The sequence below is a fragment of the Rhea americana genome, unplaced genomic scaffold, assembly GCF_003343005.1.
Source record: "Rhea americana isolate MKP2758 unplaced genomic scaffold, rheAme1 scaffold_77, whole genome shotgun sequence".
Lineage (NCBI taxonomy): Eukaryota > Metazoa > Chordata > Aves > Rheiformes > Rheidae > Rhea > Rhea americana.
In genome coordinates this window covers 3,827,664-3,849,072 of record NW_028186945.1, presented here as the reverse complement: position 1 = coordinate 3,849,072, position 21,409 = coordinate 3,827,664, and the positions used below count along the sequence as shown (strand labels likewise).

Genomic DNA, 21,409 nt, shown 5'->3' with positions numbered 1-21,409 from the left:
AACAAGTTTATCTCTGTGTTCTGTTTTCCCCTTTTGCTATTTTATCCGTTTCATTTATTTAGACTATAAGCCCTTTCAGGGGAATTTGATTGCCCCGTATTTGCACAGTGCCTATCCCACAGTCCTATTCTTTTTGTTGTATAGAAAGTAACTTTTCTCCCCTTCATAAGTTATCAGCAATGTTGTTTGGAAATCTGTATGTGTGTGTTGGACTTAGACACCACATCTGGCAAAGCTTAAACAATCTGCTAGCGTGGTTGTATAACTAGCCTGCCATAGAGTTAAAGTCTCAGAGTCTACATAGTATTTCACATGATTCAGCAGGCTAAAAGTGTGCTTTTAGTACTGTTTTAGCTTTCAGTATTTCACATTATCAGAGCTCTGCTGATATGAGGCAAATCTGATAAAGTATAAAAATGTATGGAGGTGTTCTCAAAAGAAAATATTTGGAAGCTTGTCCCGTGTTTACCAGGCCCTCTTAAGAGTATCTGATTTCGTTGGTGCAGCTTTGAGTGAAGGCAGCAGGTTTTGGTTTGGCTGGCTTTTAACAAAGCGAGACCTTGAAGCAAGGCCTTGCTTCTCTATCCTGAAGTTACTGCTGGGGATCTAGAGATTATCTGTTGGGCATTTGGGACCCTACTCTTATACTTATTGTTTCAAGCTATGTAACAGTTTAAGATCATGCACTGATTAAGATGTATTTGGTTAGGTGTGATAGAAGACCAGTTACATTATCTTGACAAAATATCTCRTTGCTCTTACCTCTCTTCAGGGCAGGATTAGTCAGGTAGTAAAGTGATCATTTTTTAATAATAAATATCAAATATATTTGCCATTTGTACCCAGTTTAATGAGGGTATTTATGCAAGTAATYTGGACTCATAATGCTTGGGAAAACAATACTGCTTGTTTTAACCAAATGTAGACCAAGTACTCTGCTGCATAACTTCTTACTAGCCTGGGTGTCTCTGATTTCTTAAATTAAGCTTTTAGACAAAGCAGATGATGTGACCTGTCAGCTGCTTCTGCTCATGACCAATGTTCTGGAGCTGCAGTTCAAGTTTCTTCAATGCTGGAGTCGCCTGTTTGTTTCTTTTAAGTGATTCCTCTCAATTTCTTGTTAGATTTGTCTATGGCAGATTATTAAGAGGACATGATGGCTTGATGTGCAGTAAAGTATTTGATACTTCACAATGTTTCTAATTCTCACAAATGTGGTCTATTTTGGAAATTAGAGAGGGCAAGTGATGGATTAGACTGAAAGCTTCCTTTGCTTGAATCTTTGAATGCTAGAAATGATCATCAATGGCTGTACTGATTTTTAAAGAATAGATCAAGAGAAATCTAAAAATATACAGACATATGTGATTAAGTAATGCAAGGTATTCTAAAGTATGCTTCATGTGCTCTGTCCTGCAGCCTTCTGAATTATCAGAAAAAAAGCTGAACTCTATTAATATTCTTAAGTAGTAGAAGAATAATGTATGTGTTCTCCTGTGGAAGTACAGTTATTCAAACAGCTGACTTTCATAAGTAGCTTTAATCATGAGTTGTTTCCAAACTAATTTGTAGAATCTGTGGGGGCTGGTGTAAACTCTTATCACTATTGACTTAGTGGAGTTATGACAGCTGAGCTATGACCTAAGAAGCACAGAATTCTTCCAAATTTAACTGATGATTTACAGATTGTATTTGATTTACAGTTGATATTTACATAAGTACAGAGCGTTAAGTACACTCAGCCAGGTTGCTCTCYCTTTACAATAAGGCGAAAGATCCATATTGTCAGCAGCTCCAGTCAGCTGCACATAAAACCTGCTCTCATTCCTTATTCACTGCTGCTGGCAGTATGCTGCCCACCTATTTCTAGTCCTCATCTAATGGCAGGGAGTGGTGGTGACCCACAGTTGGCATTTCTGGCCTTTTGCTGATAATGGTAGTTTCCTGGTTTAGTTGAGAGCAGCTGGGAACTGGCTGTGTAGGATTGATTAAGATCATAAAACTGAAAATGGTTTGAGGAGTTTGCCATTATGTTTGACATATAGTTATGCCAAGCACATGTATCATAAAGATTTCTCTCTAAACTGTAGTGCTGTTCCCTCTTTGGTAAGATCATTTCCAATGTTTTTGCTGCTGTAAAATTGTGCACAGAAGGTAGGTTATATATGTGTATCTGTTGCACTGGTATTATAGCTGTAGAGGCTGTAAAATTCAGTATAAACAAAGCATAAATGTTTTCTAATAGGTTCCTTGCACCAAGTATGCTGACCTGTAAACATGCTATCTTTATATTGACTTGTTGAATACTTTGTAATGAAATCCAGTATGTAATTTCATCTGCACTTAAATTTGTTACCTTCCTTTCTCCCCACAGAAAATTCTGAAAGATTTACAAAGATSTAATTTTTTAAAAAAATTAGTCTAAATGTAGGTTTCAGTCTTCGAGATGATGATGGTTTCTGAGGAAATTGTCATGAATGTATGCTACTCATGGAAACCTGTGCTATTCTGTTTTACAGGTGTTTTCATAAATGAATGTGTCTGTGGAAAAATGTTTCTTGTTTCCTACCTGTCATTCCTTGTTCATATTGTGAAGGTTAAACTGTTACACTCTGTTATATATTATAATAAAGTAGTGTGCTATCCAGGATTATAACATAGCCATTTGACATCTTTTTTTAATGTAAACTGATGTTATTMTTTCAGAATCAGCAGTTTATAAGGTCTGTAAACTGTTCTCCTTTTCCCTAGCTGGARCCATCAAATGATTTCAGTTCGTGAGGCCAAAGCTATTCCAAGACCTGATGGTATTGAATGGAGAAACAAATTTATTTGTGTGGAAGGTAAAATGTAAAGCTGCATTATCATTTTTAACCTTTAAGACCCTAAATACCTGAATCTGTCACTTGGACTTTACCTCAGTCACATTTTCATAATGCACATGTAACATTTTAATAGAAAATAGTATTACCAATGTAGATTGTTCTGTAATTATGTAACAGAGTCTCTCTAAAAACATTCGAGAAGGAAGCTTTAAGTTCTGTAGTTCTAAAAATAGTTCTCCTGACCTTTTCTTCAAGAGGACTCATTACTCTGTTACTTTGGAACATGGACCGGGACTTTACTGTCATCAAGGCCATTCCTTCTCAATGTGTGTTTTGCTGTTCTATAAAAATAGTCTTCAGTTTTGTCAAGTTTGAGCTTCTGCAAAAGCACARTGGGCACATAATCAGATTCTGCTCTAAGAATATTCTTTGTTCTAGTAATGCTCTGGCACCTGAAGTTCTAACAGTGACCAGTTATGTATATGTTGATCCCTTTGTGGCTACTATTTTTGACTGGCTTATGAATGTCTCCACAATAACTGTGTGGTGTTCTCCAGAATTGGAGGGGTTCCTTTTGGAGTTGCAGCTCTTGGACATCTTCACTCCAGTGCAATTGGGCACTAGCATTTTATACGGAACCTGTTTGTGTCCTCTTGATGTCTTAGAGCTGCCACAAGGAGCAAAAGAAGGAAAACGAACAGTTTGCATGCATAGGARATGAAGCTTGGACCAGGGGAAAAAAAATAATAAATCAAGAGCAGGATTATGATGTTAGAGGGGAGAATGAAAAGAAGAAAAGCAGGAAGGCACTTGGGAGCTGCAGTGTAAATGAGAAACAGTTAACATGAGCAAATAAGAAAAGTGAGAATTGGAAGACAGCAAGTGAAGGGAAGTTGGTTGGACAAGAGATCATGAATAAGGAATGAGAGTAGAGTGGGGACAGAATTATAACAGTGGCTTAGGACACTGGGGTAAAGAGGAAAGGTCTGAAATGAGGGAGGGAACCTGGGCCATGGATCTCAATGGGAGACTCAATTAGGATCAGGAGATCAAGAATAAAGTTTTAGGATGAATGAGGAATGAAATTTTGAGAGGAACCAAATGGTATGTAAAGAATTRTTAGAGACTGGGAAAATCTGGAGAGGAGTATAGCAGAAGTCCAATGGTTAGATGTAAACGTTCCTCAGAGGTCTTGGAGGTGCACGTGTATGTGTGCATACACAATTTCCTCCATTGTGCTGCTCTTTGCAGAGAATAGTTACCTACTGGTGAAATTAATTGTTCTGTAGAGTAGAGCTATCCAATGTAACTGTAATCATATGGATGAGGATGTGAAGCCACATGGTAGAATTTGTTCTTTGTCTTGGAAAAATTGACTGTCAGTCATAGGGAAAAGTATACTGAAAGCTGTTAAAAGGCAAAGTTGAGCATGCGTAGTTAAGAAATGTGAGAATTAAAGAGAATCTGCACAACYGAAATGAATTGGGACAGTGCAGAGCAGATATTGCCAAGGCATTGCCATTCTGAATGTGGGAGGTGGAAATGTTCTGCAGCTGTGTCTGCTGCTCTCACGGGGTGCTGAGCTGGGGTGGTGCGGGGGCTGTCCTAGGCTTGCTCTTGCACTCTCTGGACACTAGAAAGTATCTGAATAGTTAGTGTTTTCTTCCATTTGGTTGGAAAACAATCTCAGCACAGAGATTGTGCATTTTAAAATTGGTATTCAGTGTGCTTGATTACATATAACTTTTTCTTAAGAGTACGTTTTGCATTTGAACTATTGAACAAGCAAATGTCTATAGWTGGTACACTTGATTCCTCCTGTTACCACGTGCTTGAAGACTTTATTAGTGGGTTTAATCCTCACATATCAAGTTTTTATTAATAATTTTGAAGGAAAAAAATAGATTTCCTATTTCAACTCAAAGTATGCTCCATATCTGTAACACCTGTTAAGGTGAACTAGTTTAACRGAAAATAGTTTCTCTAATATGAGGAGGAGAAGCTTTTAAAAGCTAGATGAACATGTTGATATATTCTAACTTCCAAGTCTCTGTCAGATTTTTCCATTTAGGGGACTAAAATTCCAGTAATTGTTGTTATTTATTGAATATTATTTWAAAACATTTTTTTAAAAATATATGATATATTGTAGAAATCTACCTGCAAGTTGCCACTGCATATAGTGCTGTATTTACCTTGTTGAAAGAAAAAGGTGTGTTCTGTTTTTCACTTCTTTTAATGTGCCTTAATGCTGATTCTCACTTGCATTTCTGCTGTTTGGAAAATGAATGTAGTATGTGTGCTTTTCCCAGACACTTTAAGATATGGCAAGCTACTATCATTATGGCGATACCAAGAGAACTGCTTTTCAAGAATACTGTTTGGGAACAGCCCTTGTCAGAACCTCTAATCGCTATTCTAAACCAGACTGTTCTGATTTAGTTTAACTCTTGTCTGTATCATATATTCTCCTTTGGAAAAAGATACAGTTCGGAAAAACTAAGAACTTGGCAGTTCCGTAAGATAATTAATTGACAGGCATTTAGGGAAAACTGTGCTGTGCCTGTTTTGTGCCTGTTTCATGCTTGTATTTATAAATCTTTCAGCCCCATGAGAATTTAATCCACATGTTAAGTTAAATTCCTTTCTAAAAATAATTCTTCAGAGCTTATTTTGCTGCAGTTTTGAAGTTTAAGATTTTTTTTTTTGTATTTTTGTTTGGGAGGATGATCCCCTTCCCTSTAGTATCACAGTGTTGAAGTTGTTTCATTTTTCTTTTAATTCCATGTGAACAAAATAATTTATGATGGAGTCTCACTGTCCTGATGCTTAGAAGATGTTAGTGGTGTAAATAGTTGCTGATTGCAAAATTATTCTTGCTGCATTCTAGGGAATAAATTTGGCTTTTGACAGTTGGTAAATATGCAAGAAGAGTAAAGGGAAGATGTGAGTCAGCTTTTGTGGCTAGGAAGAGTGCCTTTTTTCCCCACTGTCAGTTTTAAAGAATGTTCAGCTTTGCTCTTGTTACTTTTAAAAAATATTTCTTTGATACAACATTAAATACATAAACATCCTAGCATTAAAGAAAGTCAACATCAAATGTAAGAAATGTAGAAGAAATGCTCTACTCTTTCACATGGTGAGAGATATGGAATTCTTAGTAGCAGTAGATCACTGTATCAAATTATGTGACTAGAGTTAGAGGCTTAGATATTTTTTATTATAATTATTTGCTTGCCAGTATTCTGCCCCAGTATGATACTCCAGTGTATGACAGTCTACAGTAAAAATAAATCTACTTSTAAATATCCATTAAAGTACTTTGTTCCAAGTAATAATTGTTGTATCAGGCATATTCCTAGAAGGTTTTTCTTTGAACTACCTACAGTCTCCTTAATTGAGAGTTTAAATAGCTTTCAGTATTAAAAGCCCAATGCTATGGAGCACTTTCCAGATTTGAAGTCGCAGTCTCCATAATGTCAAAATCCCTTCTAATGTGTATAATATGTCATTTCACTCTATGTCTGTAGCTAAATAAAAGCAATTCATAACCAACTAAATATAAATGTTGTATAATTTAGCAAAGATTTCTGTCATTCCCTGGTCCTAAAGGACTTTCATGCATGCTGCCAGTGTGAAATGTGCCACATGTTATTTAAGCATTTCTCTAGCAAGGCAAGAAGAAAAGCTGTATAAAATCTGTTTGTAGTGCATTGTAATGAATAGTCTTTGCATTATAATTCTTTAGTATCTGTTGGTTTACTGTACTGTAGGCAACTGTATCAGTAGCAAGAAGTACTATTAAATCTGTCAATATAAAACGAAAAGTTCCYGACTACTGATCATACTGGCAAAAAATTGGTAAACATCACATAATTCTTTAGTCTGTTGGAAACAGAAGAGGAAAACCTCAAATTGTCAGCTTATGAATAGAGAATGTAGAATAGGTTTTAATAGCAAAGTGGACTCAGCTGCTAAAAACTCTTGGGATGTGATAATAATTTTTTTTTTTTTTTTTTTTTTTTTGCCCGACTACTTGCTCAGTGAAGACAGCCTAACACTAGTGTTCCTAACGCTTTTAATGTTTGTGTTTGATCTTACAGAGCCTTTTGATGGGACAAACACAGCTAGAGCTGTACATGAAAAACAGAAGTTTGACATTATCAAAGATGAATTTRTGAAGGTAAAAATTGCATCCGATTTAATTTTTTCTGGCACTTTGGTCTTCAAGATATTTGTGCAAATGGTGGTCAGTGAACCTGCTTGTTTCTGATGTTCATGACTGCCTTTATACTTTTTTAAAAAAACAAAGTGTGTGTGTGTGTTTGTGTATACAATTTATATATTATAAATTTGTATATATATATAAATTCTGAAAAAAATGGGGGGGGGGAAATTATGTAAGTATTTATTAATGTCTGTATGCCATTAAGAATCTGGCTTAAGTTGAAATGAGTGTCTAAAATAGTAAACTTTTTGTCTTAGAATTTAAAATATTTTCAGATGTAATATTTATATGATAGTTGATAGCTTTAGAATCACAACTTTATCTGCATTCATTATTTCAAAACTGTGTATCTATGTCTATATCATAATTTGTTGGAAACATTCCTCTTTCTGCCAAAAAGGAGGAAACAAATGCCAAATATTTGCAATAAAACAAATGTTTTAAAGTGTTGTCTTTATATAGTCAGAAAAGGGTGACTCTTTGCTTTGCAMTTCTGTTTAGAAAAGTCAATTATCTTGTATTTAGCCATTTAAGCATATAAAATACCGAACTGTTCACACTTCTTTACACAGAATGTTTGATTCTGTGAATTTGCTACAGCAGCAGTTTACAAAGTAGCTTGGGCTTATACACTATGAAATCAGTGAACTTTCTTTTCAGAGTTTTCAATAAAAAATGACTTTAAAGCTGTGTGACTTTCTGAAAACCTGTCCTAGTGGTGGTTTAGTTCAAAATACCTGGAAACCTATATGCTTGAATGTTATGGTTGTGAAAACGTTTCCTCCTTATTAGGAGCCATGAGGAATGTCAGTTACTTAAAACAACAAATACTTATGAATGGGCTCTGCATAAAAACAGGAGGTTCAGTGCAATTATTTGCAGGTTCGTGACCTAGCAGGTATGACAGAGTTGTCTTGGGTTCCATGACAGAATGCAGAAAAAAAGCAGGAATAACCTATTTTAAAGACATAAGCTCTGGAAATGTCAGAGGACATCTCTGAATTTGAGACAATCATTTTTCAGTCAGAGTATCAATGTAGTGCTTAAAGAATGTWAACATCTCAGTCTTCACAAATCCTCTGCTGCCTTGAAAGGACATACCTTTCTCAACGGTTCATTGCATTTTGTGCATCTTTGGATTCTTCCTCCCTAAGAAAGAAATCTCTTTTCAAGAGGGAAAAAGTACCAACTTTTTTTTGATCTGTGGGGCTTAATGCTTACAATAGTATTTAAGTATTAATGGCAAAGAAGATAATTTAGCCTTTTAAAACCTTGTACTTTTTTTCCCAGTCTTGGCAGATATTACGAGACAAGAAAGACTTGAACTGTATATTACCTTTAAGAACAACCATACAGAAAAGATAACCGACTTCTTTCATTTCCTCCTTATTGGATCCTGCTGAAATAAAGAACAGTGTCAAAATCAAGATGCAGTTACCCCGTGGTTTTTTATGACGTGTTTTTCTCTTTAAACTTTTGTTAAGGAAATGTTTATAAGAAAGATTGCATATTTTATTATTGACATTTGTTAATACAGCTGTTCATTCAAAGATATGTTTTCTGAAAATGCTTGCATTGTTGACTTCTACAAGAGACTGTTGTGACTCAAAGCAGCCCAAAGGAATAAATCCATTTTAAGGAAAGTATTGGAATATATTGACTTGTTGTTTCCATAATCTGTGTAATCATTAATTCAGGCACATTTAACCATGAAATAAAGGAATTCAGAGCTAAACAATGTACGAGTCTGACTGTATCCTTAAGCCATTGCACCCAATATACACTTTTTTATGAACAGACAGCCTGTGCTGTACATCTGCTTAATGCAGTATGCACTTCTGCTCAACTTGGCACCTTCCAATTTTATTTCCCTTTTTCATGGAACAACAAGCAACAGTTTATGAAAATTCAACTAGATTATACTTAGTAGTGTTCTGGATACGAAACTGGAATTTTCAAGCAGCAGATCTACTACAAAGAAGTTGAAAAAAATGACAAATCAATGTATGTAAATACTTCATATTCACATAGTGTCATCCAGATACCTTTTAGTGCTTCCTTTTACATATTTGAAGTAGGAGTGATGTTAGCAAACACACACTCCCCCCCCCACTACAATATGCTAGGCTTTTGTTTTAATTCTGTGTAAATATTTGTAAATTGGTCAGCTACTGTAAATTAAATAAGTAATCTTAAATTTTAGCTTTTCCAAAAAAAAAAAAAAAAAAAAGTTGTGGAACTTTTTAGACCTGCTGTAGCACAGTTTGTGCCTCTCATGTATTTGTTATTGAAGACCAATTCATTGTTATATCTGTACTTATCATTGATGTCAAATTCATATTTTGTTTTTTTTTAAGTTTAATATTTTGTATGATGTCCAGTGGAATAAAGTTTATATGGAAAATACAGTTCTCTTCTAGTTTGATGTTACTTTGTATTGGATATTTTAAGTGTTTGCTATCTCCTGTAACTATTTAGAAAAGGAAACGCTATGTACAGGTCAAGGATCAAACTTCTGTATGGCTTTTAGCACAACATCTGCGTACAGGTAAAAGTTTCATCCACTGCTRTTTCTAATGAAATTCTGAAGGCCCTTGTAACAGTGTAAAATAAGAAGCAATGTTTTTTCCTCTGCAGATTAAGTTTTAATTTTTTTCAAGCTTTTGAATTTAAAGTTATAGTAAAGTTATATGTAAACTATTTACATATTGATCACACACACTTGATTGTGATTTAGTCTATGTAATACCTTGGCTTGCTTTTTAAAACAACTTTCTTTTACAGTTAAACAGTTGTCTTGGTTTTATTGGACTCTAGCAATCCACAAAAACATTCTCATTCCATATATACGTTCCTCCTCACTACCCCCCTTCTTAGTAACGTGGTAGACTTGGTGTCAATGAAACGTTATCTTTTATAAATTACCTGTTTTATGTAAAATGCAACCAAACTTTTTAGTACAGAATCATATCTGGATTCTAAGATGCTCTGCAAGCCTAGATTTTTTTATATATATATATATATATATTAAAAAAAATATAATAAGCCCTTCTGTAAAAGGTAGTGGCTCTGTCTACGAAATTTTCTCTAAATAAGGTAAGTAAACAGGGACATATATGTTCAAACTTGGAAAAACTGACTTTCAAATGAGTGTGTCTATCTCATAAGACTTTGTATCTGGGAACTTTGTAGCTGAAAGAAAAATAAATGTCACCCTAAGGAGTTAACATATTCCATACTTTAAATTGTTGCACTATGTTTGAAATTGCTTCTTCGAATCTGTTTTAAAATGGATCAAAAAAATGCTCTCATGTTTTCCTGCAACTTGATAACAATTGGCCTTATAGACCTACCAGCTCAGTGATCCTTTTAATACAAGCCGAGATCTGTAWCTACAATGGCCTGTGCATTTAAAAACAATCTTACTGCAATTTTGTTCTTAAATCCCTGTAGTTTTGATAAGCTGTATTTATAATCGGAAATGTGAAGTCTGGATGGTGATTTTCCCAAATAACATGTCTTGGTCTAGCTCAGTGGCCAGAGTACTGCAATGTTCCTACGTGAGATGATTTGTCTGTAGCTATCTGCAAGTGGTTCATCTGGCAAAAGCACAAAGAGTGGCAGTACTCATATATTAAAGAGCAGCTTGAGTGCTTCAGAAAGCAAATTTCACCAAATTCATATTGTAGTATTCTTCCTTCAAGCCACACAAAAGCAGTGGTGCTTTCTGTGGAAATGCCAGACAACCAGCGAACGTAATGAGGCTTGTTACATAGTGAGCTGTAACTTTTGACATAAAATACCAGAATTGCACAAAATAAATTGTTTTGGGATGGGAGTGGAGGTTATACATAGCCTGAAGGTGTTGAGAGAAGATATAATGACCTAGACTTTATCTACTCTGGGCAGGTATCTAGAGCGAGGAAATCTCCTAATGGCTATCATAAACATGTGTGTTAATGCAAAGTTTTCCTTTTCTGCTCAACTTCAAAATGAAAACCTTGGTGTACCCCCTATAGAGACTGAGGAATAGTTTCCTGTGAGAGCTTCTGTAAAAGTTGTGCTTTTTCATGGCTGACTGAGGTCTCAGTGTCTGTGCAAGATGACAGCATCTTTGAGGTTTCTCACTAGCTTGAAGAAAAATGTTTCGGTTCAACTCAGTTATTTCAGAAGCAGCTTTRACTCTTAATTTTGGCATTGGTTTCACATGTCATTTCTCCCTTTATGTGATGTCAGAACTTGCTGATGTCTCTTATAGGATTTTAGGAACTCTTTAGTCTTCTAGCTGTGCTTYTAATAGAGGCTCAGATTTGTATGGGAGAATCAAATGACTTTGGAAGCAAGAGCCTCCCATTTAATAACACTAGTACCAAAATTGTCATAGGCTGTGCGCTGTGAAATCTAGTTTATCTTACCGATATCTTGCTCTTASTTTTACTTAAATGTGTTTTGAACCAACTTGGGGAAAAATTAGCATCAAATAAAGCGTACATAAAGTAGTCCGTGTATCTTAAGGTGTTTTGATGTTATGAGATGTTGTTTTTAAGAAATCCTTTACAGAGAATTCATTGTATAATGGTTTTSAGAATCAAAGTGAAGGGTGACATGGTGATTTGGGAGAAACAGGGTGAAATGTTTATCCAGCAGCCATAGTAAATGGATGTAAGAGAAATTGTAGTTAAAGTAGCCTTTGTGAAGAGCATCCTGAACGCTGATTTAGAAGCAATGCTTTACTTGAACTTAGGTTTCTGGACCTGATTTATGGTACATTTGGTGTTAAATGTACCTCTATCAGAGAATGTCACTCTTGATCCAGTGGGCTGCTCTGCTTGCTTTGGGGATCTCATGTATGTTTAGGAGAGTTGTTCTTGCCAGGGATCCTGTCGATGTGTTAATGCTTGTATGTACTGACATACATCTTTCACTTTTACATTTATTATATGAAGAGTATGATGCTTGTAAGAAGAGCATGAAAAAACCAAGAACTGGCTATTTGGGTCTACTCACAAGTCAAATTAAATTGTGAAAAATACACCAGCTCTGAAAATAACTTGAATGGGTCCTGGGAAAAGGGCTGTCACCTTCCTCTTGCGGTGTTGAAGATTGAATCAAAACTTGTGTAATGTACATATTACTTCTGTAAGTATTTTCTACAAGCCTGCAATACTGTTGTCTTTCATATGTAAGGAATACCTTAAAAGCAAAATCTCCATTGTGCTCTGTCCCCTCGTGACCAGGGAATGTGATAGAATCTGGAGTTTAATTTTAGTACCCATATTCATTTAGYATCTATTCCACCATCCATTTGGTGTAGACTATGCTGTGTAAATTGTGTACCATAGGCCCCAGTGGGTAGGCTGGGGGATTTTTTTTTTCCCTGTATGTTCTGTTTAGGAAAGGTTTTACAACATGTAAATTTGTCAGTAGAATTTTAATTTTGCATTGCAGGGAAAGCTTGTACTTGGAAATACCAGCTTGGGTATTTCTGTTCTTTTAACTCTAGGATGAGTTTGCTGATTGATTTACAACCAGCCATTTATTTGAAGATCCAAAAAGGGAAAAACGAGAATAGAGTTATACGGTGTATACAATCTTTTGTACCTGAAAACCTTTGGAAGTTCTTTGTTTATGATCTGAGTCTGACTGTCTCTATTATATATAGTGTTTCTCTCTCTCTCTCTCTCTCTCTCTCTCTCTCTCTCTCTCTAGAAATATTTATATAAAAGTGATTTCTTTGGTTCATATCATTTGGAAATGTTTTAATTTCATCTGTGAAAATCACTGCATTTTGTATGGAAATGGAGAACAATAAAGGACAAAGGTAACTTCACGTAACCTCTAGATAGCRATACTGCTTGTCTTTGCTTCCAATTACTACCTGCGGCAGCCTGCTGGAAGGAGAGGGGAGGAGGTTTGAACTGCCCCGTGAATTACCGCCTGAGCAAGTCTGGGGGTTCGGACGGGCCTGAACGCGCCTTTCRGTCGGGGCGCGCCGCGGCGGGGGCCGAGCTGCGTGCCCGCCGCGGGCGGCTCGGCTGCGCCCCCGGCACCCGGTTGGTGCTAGGACCCAGGGCCGGCGGCAGCCGCTCGGTGCCGTGACTTTGCCACCTGCTATTTAAAGCGCGCGCCTGAGCCGGGGGAAGCGAGCGCCGGCGGCGCGACGGCTGCGGCAGGCCGCCCTGGGGAGGACAGGGACGGGGGAGAAGATCACCGTGAGGGCCTGAGCTGCGAACGGCATGGAGGGGTGCCGCGGCGCCGAGGGTGACGGGGCGTCCGAGACCTCCTCCGTCCTAGAGGATGAAGAAGAGGAGGAGGAGGAGGAGGARGARGAGGAGGAGGAGGAGGCTGTAGATCCCGAGGAAGCAGAGGAGCTGGCTAACAGGTACGGGCTCCCCGGGGAGGCGTGAAGCAGGGCCCCCGGCGAGCGCTCGCCTCCGGGCCCCGTGCGGGCTTGTCGCCCCTTTCTGCTTTCCCCCCTGTCCCMCTCGCTGGCCGCAGCCGCGGGGCTGGCGTTCGTGGGGGCGATCCTGACGCCGCCGCTGCAGTGGAGGCTGGTGCGCTGAGCGCCTGCCCTTGGCTCCCCGGAGGCTTTTCTATTTAAAGAGCTGCCGGCGTGCCAGCTGGGCTGGCATCGCCCTTCGCTCCTCGCTGTCGGCCGGTTCTTCCTCGCGTATTGCTCTTAGGTACTCTGGAGAGTTGCCTGCCTATTGAGAAAACAGTCAAATATCGGAATGGTGCGTTTTAATTCGCTGCTCCTGCTGTCCGTCCTTCTTGTCCCTCCCTCTTCGGTCTCTCCTTTCCCAAAACAGGAAAAATTTGTTCTAAACCTTCGCTGCCGCTGAGGACCAGAATTTGTGTGGCTCGTTTAGGGGCTGAAATGAGGATTATTGCACTTTGCGTTTCATTTTATTTTTTTGAAGTCTCACACGGAAGCTCTTTGCCGCCCCCGTGTCGCGCTCCCACGAGGAGGAGAACGCGGCGAGGGCGGCAGGCTCGCCGTGGGGCCTGGGGCCGCGTGTGGGGCCTGGGGCCGCCTGCAATCCGATGCCTGCGGGCAGCTCCCTCGGCCGCGCCGATGTCGAGAAGAGGCAGCGAGGCCTGAAACTGCACCCGGGTATATCGAGTTGCAGGATTTCTTCCATGTCTCCAGCAAAGCCTATTGGTTTTAAGCAGATCCTGCAGAAAGAGCCAAAAGCCGTAATGCTGATGTTTTTCTTAAGAAATTTGGGTCCTGCAGTTTCTATAACCTAAGTGCTGCGGAGCTGTCCTCTATTTACACCCCTCTGAGTGTGTGTCACTTCGAAGCTGTTTCTACCTGTCCCGATCTTTGTCGCGAGAGTTAAGAGGGCACAAAGGAGGTGGTGGGACTCTGCACATCYTAAACCATCCTGAGAGCTGTGGGAAGGGAAATGGAGGCCAGGACCCTAGGGAAACGCCCTCGCGGTGAGAAGGAAGAGCTAGCTTTCCAGGGAAAGGGGTGGACGCCCCTAAAAGGAAAAGGGGTTCTGTCCACTTTTCTTCTGAGAGATGTTGCTCTTCTCAGCAGCCTCCTGGCAGAGGAGGGACTGCATAACCAAAAAGCTCGAATGGCGCACGTGTAACAGTAACCAGGCAAAACCCAACTGCAGCCGATGGAAAGGAGTCGCTCGTTGCAGACAGTTAAAACACAGTCAATCAACTAGATATTTTTAACGCGACCTGCAGTTAAATAGCAAATACTACTATTCACATTTAACGCCCAGGTAGGAATGTGTAACATCTCCCTTCGAGGGTGCACTTGCCATCGCAGTCAGCTTCGTGAGGGCGGCTTTTATTCGGGGTCTGCAGACCCCCTGCCCGGGCCTTGCTCGGGCTGGGAGCCGCCGCAGCGCAGGGCCGGGCCTCGCAGCGCAGCGACGTTAAATTTGGTGCGTGACTGAATCGCAGCAATCCTTCCCTTCAGCTCTTGGCATTGCGAAGAACTGCACTGTTCGTTCTCCATCCTTGCTCAGTTTGAAAATAAGATAGCTCAGAGTTTAGGGAGGCTTTGAAGCAGCTGTGCTCTGTGGTAACTGAGTATATTTAACGAGGCCGTACTTCTGAACTTTGATTAGTTTAATTAGTCTAACRAAGATGTAAAATTTTGAGTTTTGGCACAGATACAGTAGCACTACTGAGAGCTCGGAAAAAGCYTATCAATGTTAAATAAAACTGATTCTTTAACGCTTACGTTTTGTGACCGTCAGCACGGCTGCTGCGGTTCGGGTCCGCCCGACGCCGACGGGCCGCGCAGAGCCGAGGGAGCGCTGGCTGGGTCAGGAGAGCAGGGCCGAGCCCCGAGGACCTTCTCCTTCAGTCTCTAACCTAATTATTGCTTGAAAAACACGTTTTTAAGCCCCTGCTACAGAACAAAATTTCTGTGGTGGTTTGAAAATACGTCTTAGAGGAGACGTGGCCAGGACCTAAACTTGGCTGAAGACAGTCTGTGCTGGCCCTGGCCCTGATGTCACTGGGTTATTTTTAAGACCTCCGAGCTGCCTGCAGCTTTGCTGTTTCTGTTSTCCCCGAACAGCACCTGATTCTGCAGTGCGGCGCCAGCAGAAAACTGCTCGCTGCCTCCTTCGATTTCCACTCAAATAGATGCAATCTCTGTCAAGCACGCTAAATATTCCCACTCGTGTTTTACAAAAGCACAGTGGCTGGCGCAAGGCCAGCAAGCGCCGGCGGGGCCGGCTCAGAGGAGCCTCCCGGAGGGGCCCCGCGACGCGGCTGCCGGAGCCCCGGGCCGGCCGGCTCCGCCGCTGCCCCGTCCCCCTGCGCGGCTGGGGCGCGTCCAGCTGAGGAGGTGCCTTCCTCTAGGAAACCTGCTGCAGCCCGGGGGTTTCCCTTGAGTGCGCTTAAAAAACAAAAGAAAGAAGAAAAGCTGCAGCGGCACTTACAGCTTTTACAATATCTGCCCATAAAAATTGGAAAACCTGGGGATTGGCATCTTTATTAATCTTTCCGATGTAATCTTTAAATCGTTGTGCGTTTTCTAACACAGGCTTTTCGTGCAAGCGGCGAGACTGACAGGCGGTGTCGGAACGGGTTACGAGGGTGGAATAAGGCACTGCGTCCTTGTCCGCGCAAGTAACCCCCACGACGCTCGGGGGCTGCGCGGTGGGCTCGGGCCTTTGGGCGCTTTCCTGCGGGAGGCCGTCGCCTTGACTGGTGCCTGTTGTTTCTAGTGCCAGGTAGAATTAATCGTTTAAATAGTGAAAATATTTTGAAGGGATGTGTTGTATCTTTTTAGGAAAATAACAGACATGAGCATGGAGTTAAAGTTTTTTTTTTTGCGTTGTTAACTTTGAGGCTGGAGTCCAGCTGTGGAAGGATAACACCTAGCTGATTTACCTACCTGCGAGAGCATCTCTCTCTAATTCACCTGATTTGTGTTTTGAGTCAGCTGATGTTACCTAGTTCTGTCTTTTACCTTTCCAAACTGATTTCCTTTTCAGTGAGAAAGTGTCAGGACATGTCTGTACACCGGGCTTGTATTAAAATGTCTTTGCAGCTGGTTTACGTGCGTTTCCTTGGAGCTGGCTGGCCTGGAGGGGAAACGGGGCTGCTTTTATCTATTCATTTACAGATAATCTATGGCCAGTAAATGGGGAGAAAAACCTGAAGCTCTGCAAATTGCCTTAAAATTTTTTTTTTAATGAAGCAGTCCTTTCAAAGGAGCGGTAGGAAGCTCTGAGGGGTGGAGGCTTTCGAGTCGGGTCCAGCTTGGGGTAAGCTGTGAGACAGATGGCAGCGGCGGCCGAGCGGAGAAGCAGGTTGCAGCGTCCGAGCAAGCGAAGGAGGCGCAGGACAGCGGGTGGGGTGGCGGGGAGGAACGGGGTGGGAAAGGCCGTGCTGGTGACTTACGCTTACAAGGAAAAGTTCGCCGTGCCCTCCCCGAAGTGAAGTCGGAAAGGTGTGGGGAAAGGGTGCGTAACTTCAGTTTTCTCTCTTAGCCCAGGGAGCCTGAACTGGGTTAAAGCAGCATCTTTGCAAACACGAGGAAGGAAGTAGCATGTCGCATGGGAATGCTGCTGAGGTAGAGGTGCTTTCTGTACGCTCTGTCACACGGAAGATTAGTTAAATTCGCCCCCACACAAGCCTGGGAAAACCCTTCCACTCTGTATTTTCAAGCTCTGCATACTGGCTGAAGAAAAAGCAAGTCAAAGTACGTATTTCTGGCYAAAACTGTTTCTGAAAGACTGAACTTAACACACACAATAATTTTCAGTTATCTCAAGCAAAGAAGGTATCACAGGTAGGGGAGGTGCTTTGCTCTCTCTGTGCGAATGAAAAATGCCATAGATTTTGGTTTCTGTCAGAGGGACAGAACAGGCATCTCTTGGAGTGGACTCAGATGAACCTTGATGGCTTCCTCAGTACTAATGGTATTGGAGTTTTCTGTTTGTTTTTTGTTTTTCTTTTTGCTGTGGACAAGTCAAGCTAACATCAAACCATGACGTTGGCAAAGGAAGAACTAGCAGCAAAGGTGATACAGGTTTATTTGCTTTGTATTATCTTCCCTTTTAGAGCTAGCTTTGCTAGAAAGTAGTGCACCTRGGTAGGCGATCGCCTGCACATAGTGGGGTTTTAGGCTTTGGTTTTGTTTGGAGGTAGAGGGTCGCTTTGGCTAAGACATCATTATTTCATATTGCACTGTCAGACTTGCGTTGACTGTGGGCTGTGGCCCAGGCCATGCTGCTAGGCATGGTCTTCAGGTCAGCATGGTCAGCAGAGCTGGCTTTAAGTCCCATCGTTGGACTRTGGAGAGCGCGTTGTCCTCACCTGGCTGGCCAGGCTGTCAGGGATGGGCTAAGGGGACCTCAGCCTGGCCCTGCCCTGTGCAGCTCCCTGCCTGCTGTGCTGCTGTGAGCGAAGTCCCCTAGGCACCAAAACGTAGCCTTAGCAGCACCCCAAGCGTCAGCAGCATTAGAAGTACTTTTTTCCTCTGATAGACACCAAGCAGTTTTTGCTCCTTGCAAAATCTCACAGTTTGGCAGGTTTTCTGGATCTAGATGTTATAGCTCTGCTCGGAGTTTCCTGCTCTCTTCTGCAGAAGGTCCCTGAGCTCTGCTGGGTGCTCAGCACCCTTTGGCGCAGCTCTGAGTGCCCCGTCCAATCTCGGCAGCTCGCGGGTGTCTGCAGCACCCTTGCAGAGTTGAGGGCCRGCTTGCGGTGGTCCATCAGGCTCATTCAGCTTCTCGGATCCCGCAGGCAGGAGCCCACCCACATTCCTTCACTTTTGTTTAAGGAAGCGCTTTATCTTAGTCACATCGGGAGTGACCCCTCCTGGTGTCTAGGAGAAGCCTGTGGCTGCAGGTTTGCGCCCTTCCACGAGAACGACTGGGGCTTCGCCGCTGCATCGCTGGCTCTGCTCCGCTGAAGCCTCTGCCTTTGCCGGCAGATACTCTGCTTTTCTGTCCATCAACTGCTGACATGACTTCCCTAAATGAACTGCTATCTACCCAAGGAACAGCAGGCTTCGGCTTGTTACTGGTTACCTTTCTAGGCTTTTTTGAAATAAGTATTGTAACTATAGTAAGACTTTTTAAAAACAATACTGTGTTTTTAATGTATTTTAATTGCTTTTGCCATTCTTCACACTCTTATTTCTAAGACTTTTTTATTATTATAAAGCTTCTCAGGATACATTTCTCCAGCTTTTTTTAAATTGAGAGCAGATTTAATTACAGCATATGATAGGGACTGGTTGCATATTATAAGATTTAAAGTTATCTTCATAAAATATGATTATTTCATTGCAGGGGGCTCAGTATATTTTCGTTGTTGAGTGTATTATAAATTACCTTGTTAAATACTTGGAGTGCTTAGAGGATGAAACACACATGGAAAGTAACAAAGTAGTGGATAGAGTCGCTACGGCATTGCACCTTGTATAATTCTTTACGCATCTGCAAAGGAAGTGTGAGTGCTGTTAAAATGCTGACAGTGTCTTGTACATGTTTAGTGCAAGATTTAAATTATACTGTGAGATAACCAGGCACTGGAGAGTAAGACTCCAGAATCAGTTCAGTCTCAAAGTGGTAAAATAAAGTYGAATCAAAGACTTTTTCCTGCATTCTCAAGAGCATTTATACATCCCCACTTCATTGAAATAACCTTGCAACATGAAGTCTTACAAAAATTTATCTAAAGTATATTCRTCAGATGAAGTATAATATTGTTTATGCTCATATTTCTTAATTTATGCACATGCAGTAKTTTTACAAGTTTGAAAAATATTTTCAGATGCATTGAATTTTACTACAATAATTTGATTTATTTGTTCTGTTTTGTTTTTTAGTTTAAAGGATCTGATCCAGAATGAAGATGTGAAACCCAAGCTGCAATACATCATGACTAACCCTTCCTTTTCTATGGTAACAGTTCAAAGTGAAGATAGTGGAATAACCTGGGAAACCAGCTCAAGCAGATGTTCTACTCCCTGGGCCTCAGAAACTAGTACAACTTCTGATCTTTATAGTATGGAAAGTTCACCAGTAGGTTCTCCTCCAGGAAAAGTTATCTTTATTATGGATGAAGGCAAGATTATTCGGAAAAGGAAGCGTAAACCTTCAAGTAGGGCGGTGATGCCTACAAATCTGAAGAGAGGCCAGGGCAATAAAAAACGTGACTTTTCTGGAATGCAGAGACAAGAACCAAGAACTGTTCTAGCAGATGTGCAGGGCTCAGTGTTAAATGTTGAACAAATGGATGCACAAGATACAGATGAGGAAATGTTAGAAGACAAAGAAGATTTGGAGAACATTGCAGAAGAACCAGTAAAACGTGCTCCAATAAGATCGATTTTTCGAGAAAACAAACTGAGAAAAGTAGGGCCAATCCTTGGAGGACCAGTAAAAGCTAGAATCCAGCTGTTCAATTCAATTTTTGGAGGAACTGGGCCCTCCCCTGAAACACTAGAAAAAACTGGAATCCAGAGGTCTAGTTCAATTTCAGGAGAATCTGAACATTCTCTTGAAACATCAGTAAGGGAAAGATTGCAGAAGTTCAGTTCATTTTCAGAAGGAACACGTCCAAAACCTTTCCATAAAGCAAGAAGTAGAAATCTTGAAACACCATCAGAGAGAAGAAAAGAGCAAAGACGGCAACTCACGTCACAAACAAATCAAAGCTATTTGTCACCTACAGTGCCTCTTGAAAAACGGCTTCCTAATAGAGATGACATTTCATCTCAAAATATTAAACCTGTTAAGACGAAAAATAAACCTAGCACATTTTCAAACTCTGGTGCAGAAATAACTCTACAGCGTGAAGAAATAAAGGAAAGCCAATCTCTATTTGAGACTCCAAGTAAGATGTCGAGACAGTCACTGGAGTCCTGCCTTCCTGAAGAGGCAACGAAGCAGCAAAGTTACGCATACTCCCCTGAGGCCAAAAGAGCAATGACACAGCAGTCAATGTCTGTTCCACTAGATCCTGGTGATAAACCAGAGAAACAAGTGACGCTTCTTTCAGCTGAGACTCCAAACCAGAAACCAGACCGATCACTGCTGACTGCACCAGGTCTTCTGGCTGAACCAAAGGAGCAGGAAATTCACCYCCAGTCTGTTCCAACAGGTTCTGTTCATGAATTAGACGGGCAAGCTCCCCAAACTGTTTTCCCTACGTCAACAGCATCTGTGTCAGAACATCCTGAGAAAGAAGTACAGAAGTCAGCAATTCAGTCTTACTTACCTTGTGCTCCATCAGCTAAATCCAAATATTCCACTCTATCAGAAACAAAACAGGAGGATGAGATTCCTCATTCATTGAAAAYTGCGCAGTCAGAACCTGAACATGTGTTTTTATCGCGTTCTATAGACGAAGCAGAGAAGCAAGAAACTCAGTGTCACTCATCAGTAACTGCACAGTCAGAAATTGAGCATTCAGCTTTACTGTATTCTGTTAAAAAAACAGAGGAACAAAAGATTCCAGTACCAGAGACCCCAAATGTTCATTTAGAGAAGCAAAGCATTCAGACTCATTCCAAAACTACTCAGCTGGAGTATGAAAGACAAGATTTTCCTGCCTTTATTCAGGAAGTAGAGGAGCAGGAAACTAAACTGTATTCACATATTCCTGAAAAAATAGAGTCTAAATATTTTGGCATTTCATATCCGGTTCAGACAGAAAMACAGGAAACTCAGAAATTTTCACCTGTAAATACAGCAGTAGATTTGGATCACCCCAGTATTTCTATTCAAAAAAACAAGCAAACAGAGAGTATACAACTGGAAATGGAACATGCAGATTTCTCATATAGCGGTGAAGTAACTGAGGAATCAGTGAGAACACAGATGGAAACAGAGTATCCAGACTTCTCTTTTTCCAAAGA

At 40.7% G+C, this 21,409-nt stretch overlaps 2 protein-coding genes across 3 annotated transcripts in view; both read left to right on the top strand.

Moving 5' to 3' along the window:
- The window catches only part of TENT2 (terminal nucleotidyltransferase 2), a 44,368-nt gene extending 35,577 nt beyond the window's left edge, over positions 1–8,791 (top strand). For both annotated transcript variants that reach the window (XM_085322365.1, XM_085322367.1), the window contains exons 13-15: positions 2,752–2,843; positions 6,929–7,008; positions 8,344–8,791. In XM_085322365.1, the coding sequence (XP_085178491.1) occupies positions 2,752–2,843; positions 6,929–7,008; positions 8,344–8,418 (247 nt within the window). In that variant the 3' untranslated portion in view covers positions 8,419–8,791. The remainder of the gene's footprint in view (positions 1–2,751; positions 2,844–6,928; positions 7,009–8,343) is intronic.
- Positions 8,792–13,195: 4,404 nt separating this feature from the next.
- The window catches only part of CMYA5 (cardiomyopathy associated 5), a 45,779-nt gene continuing 37,565 nt past the window's right edge, over positions 13,196–21,409 (top strand). The window contains exons 1-2 of the mRNA XM_085322416.1: positions 13,196–13,435; positions 19,376–21,406. Of these exons, the coding sequence (XP_085178542.1) occupies positions 13,290–13,435; positions 19,376–21,406 (2,177 nt within the window). The 5' untranslated portion in view covers positions 13,196–13,289. The remainder of the gene's footprint in view (positions 13,436–19,375; positions 21,407–21,409) is intronic.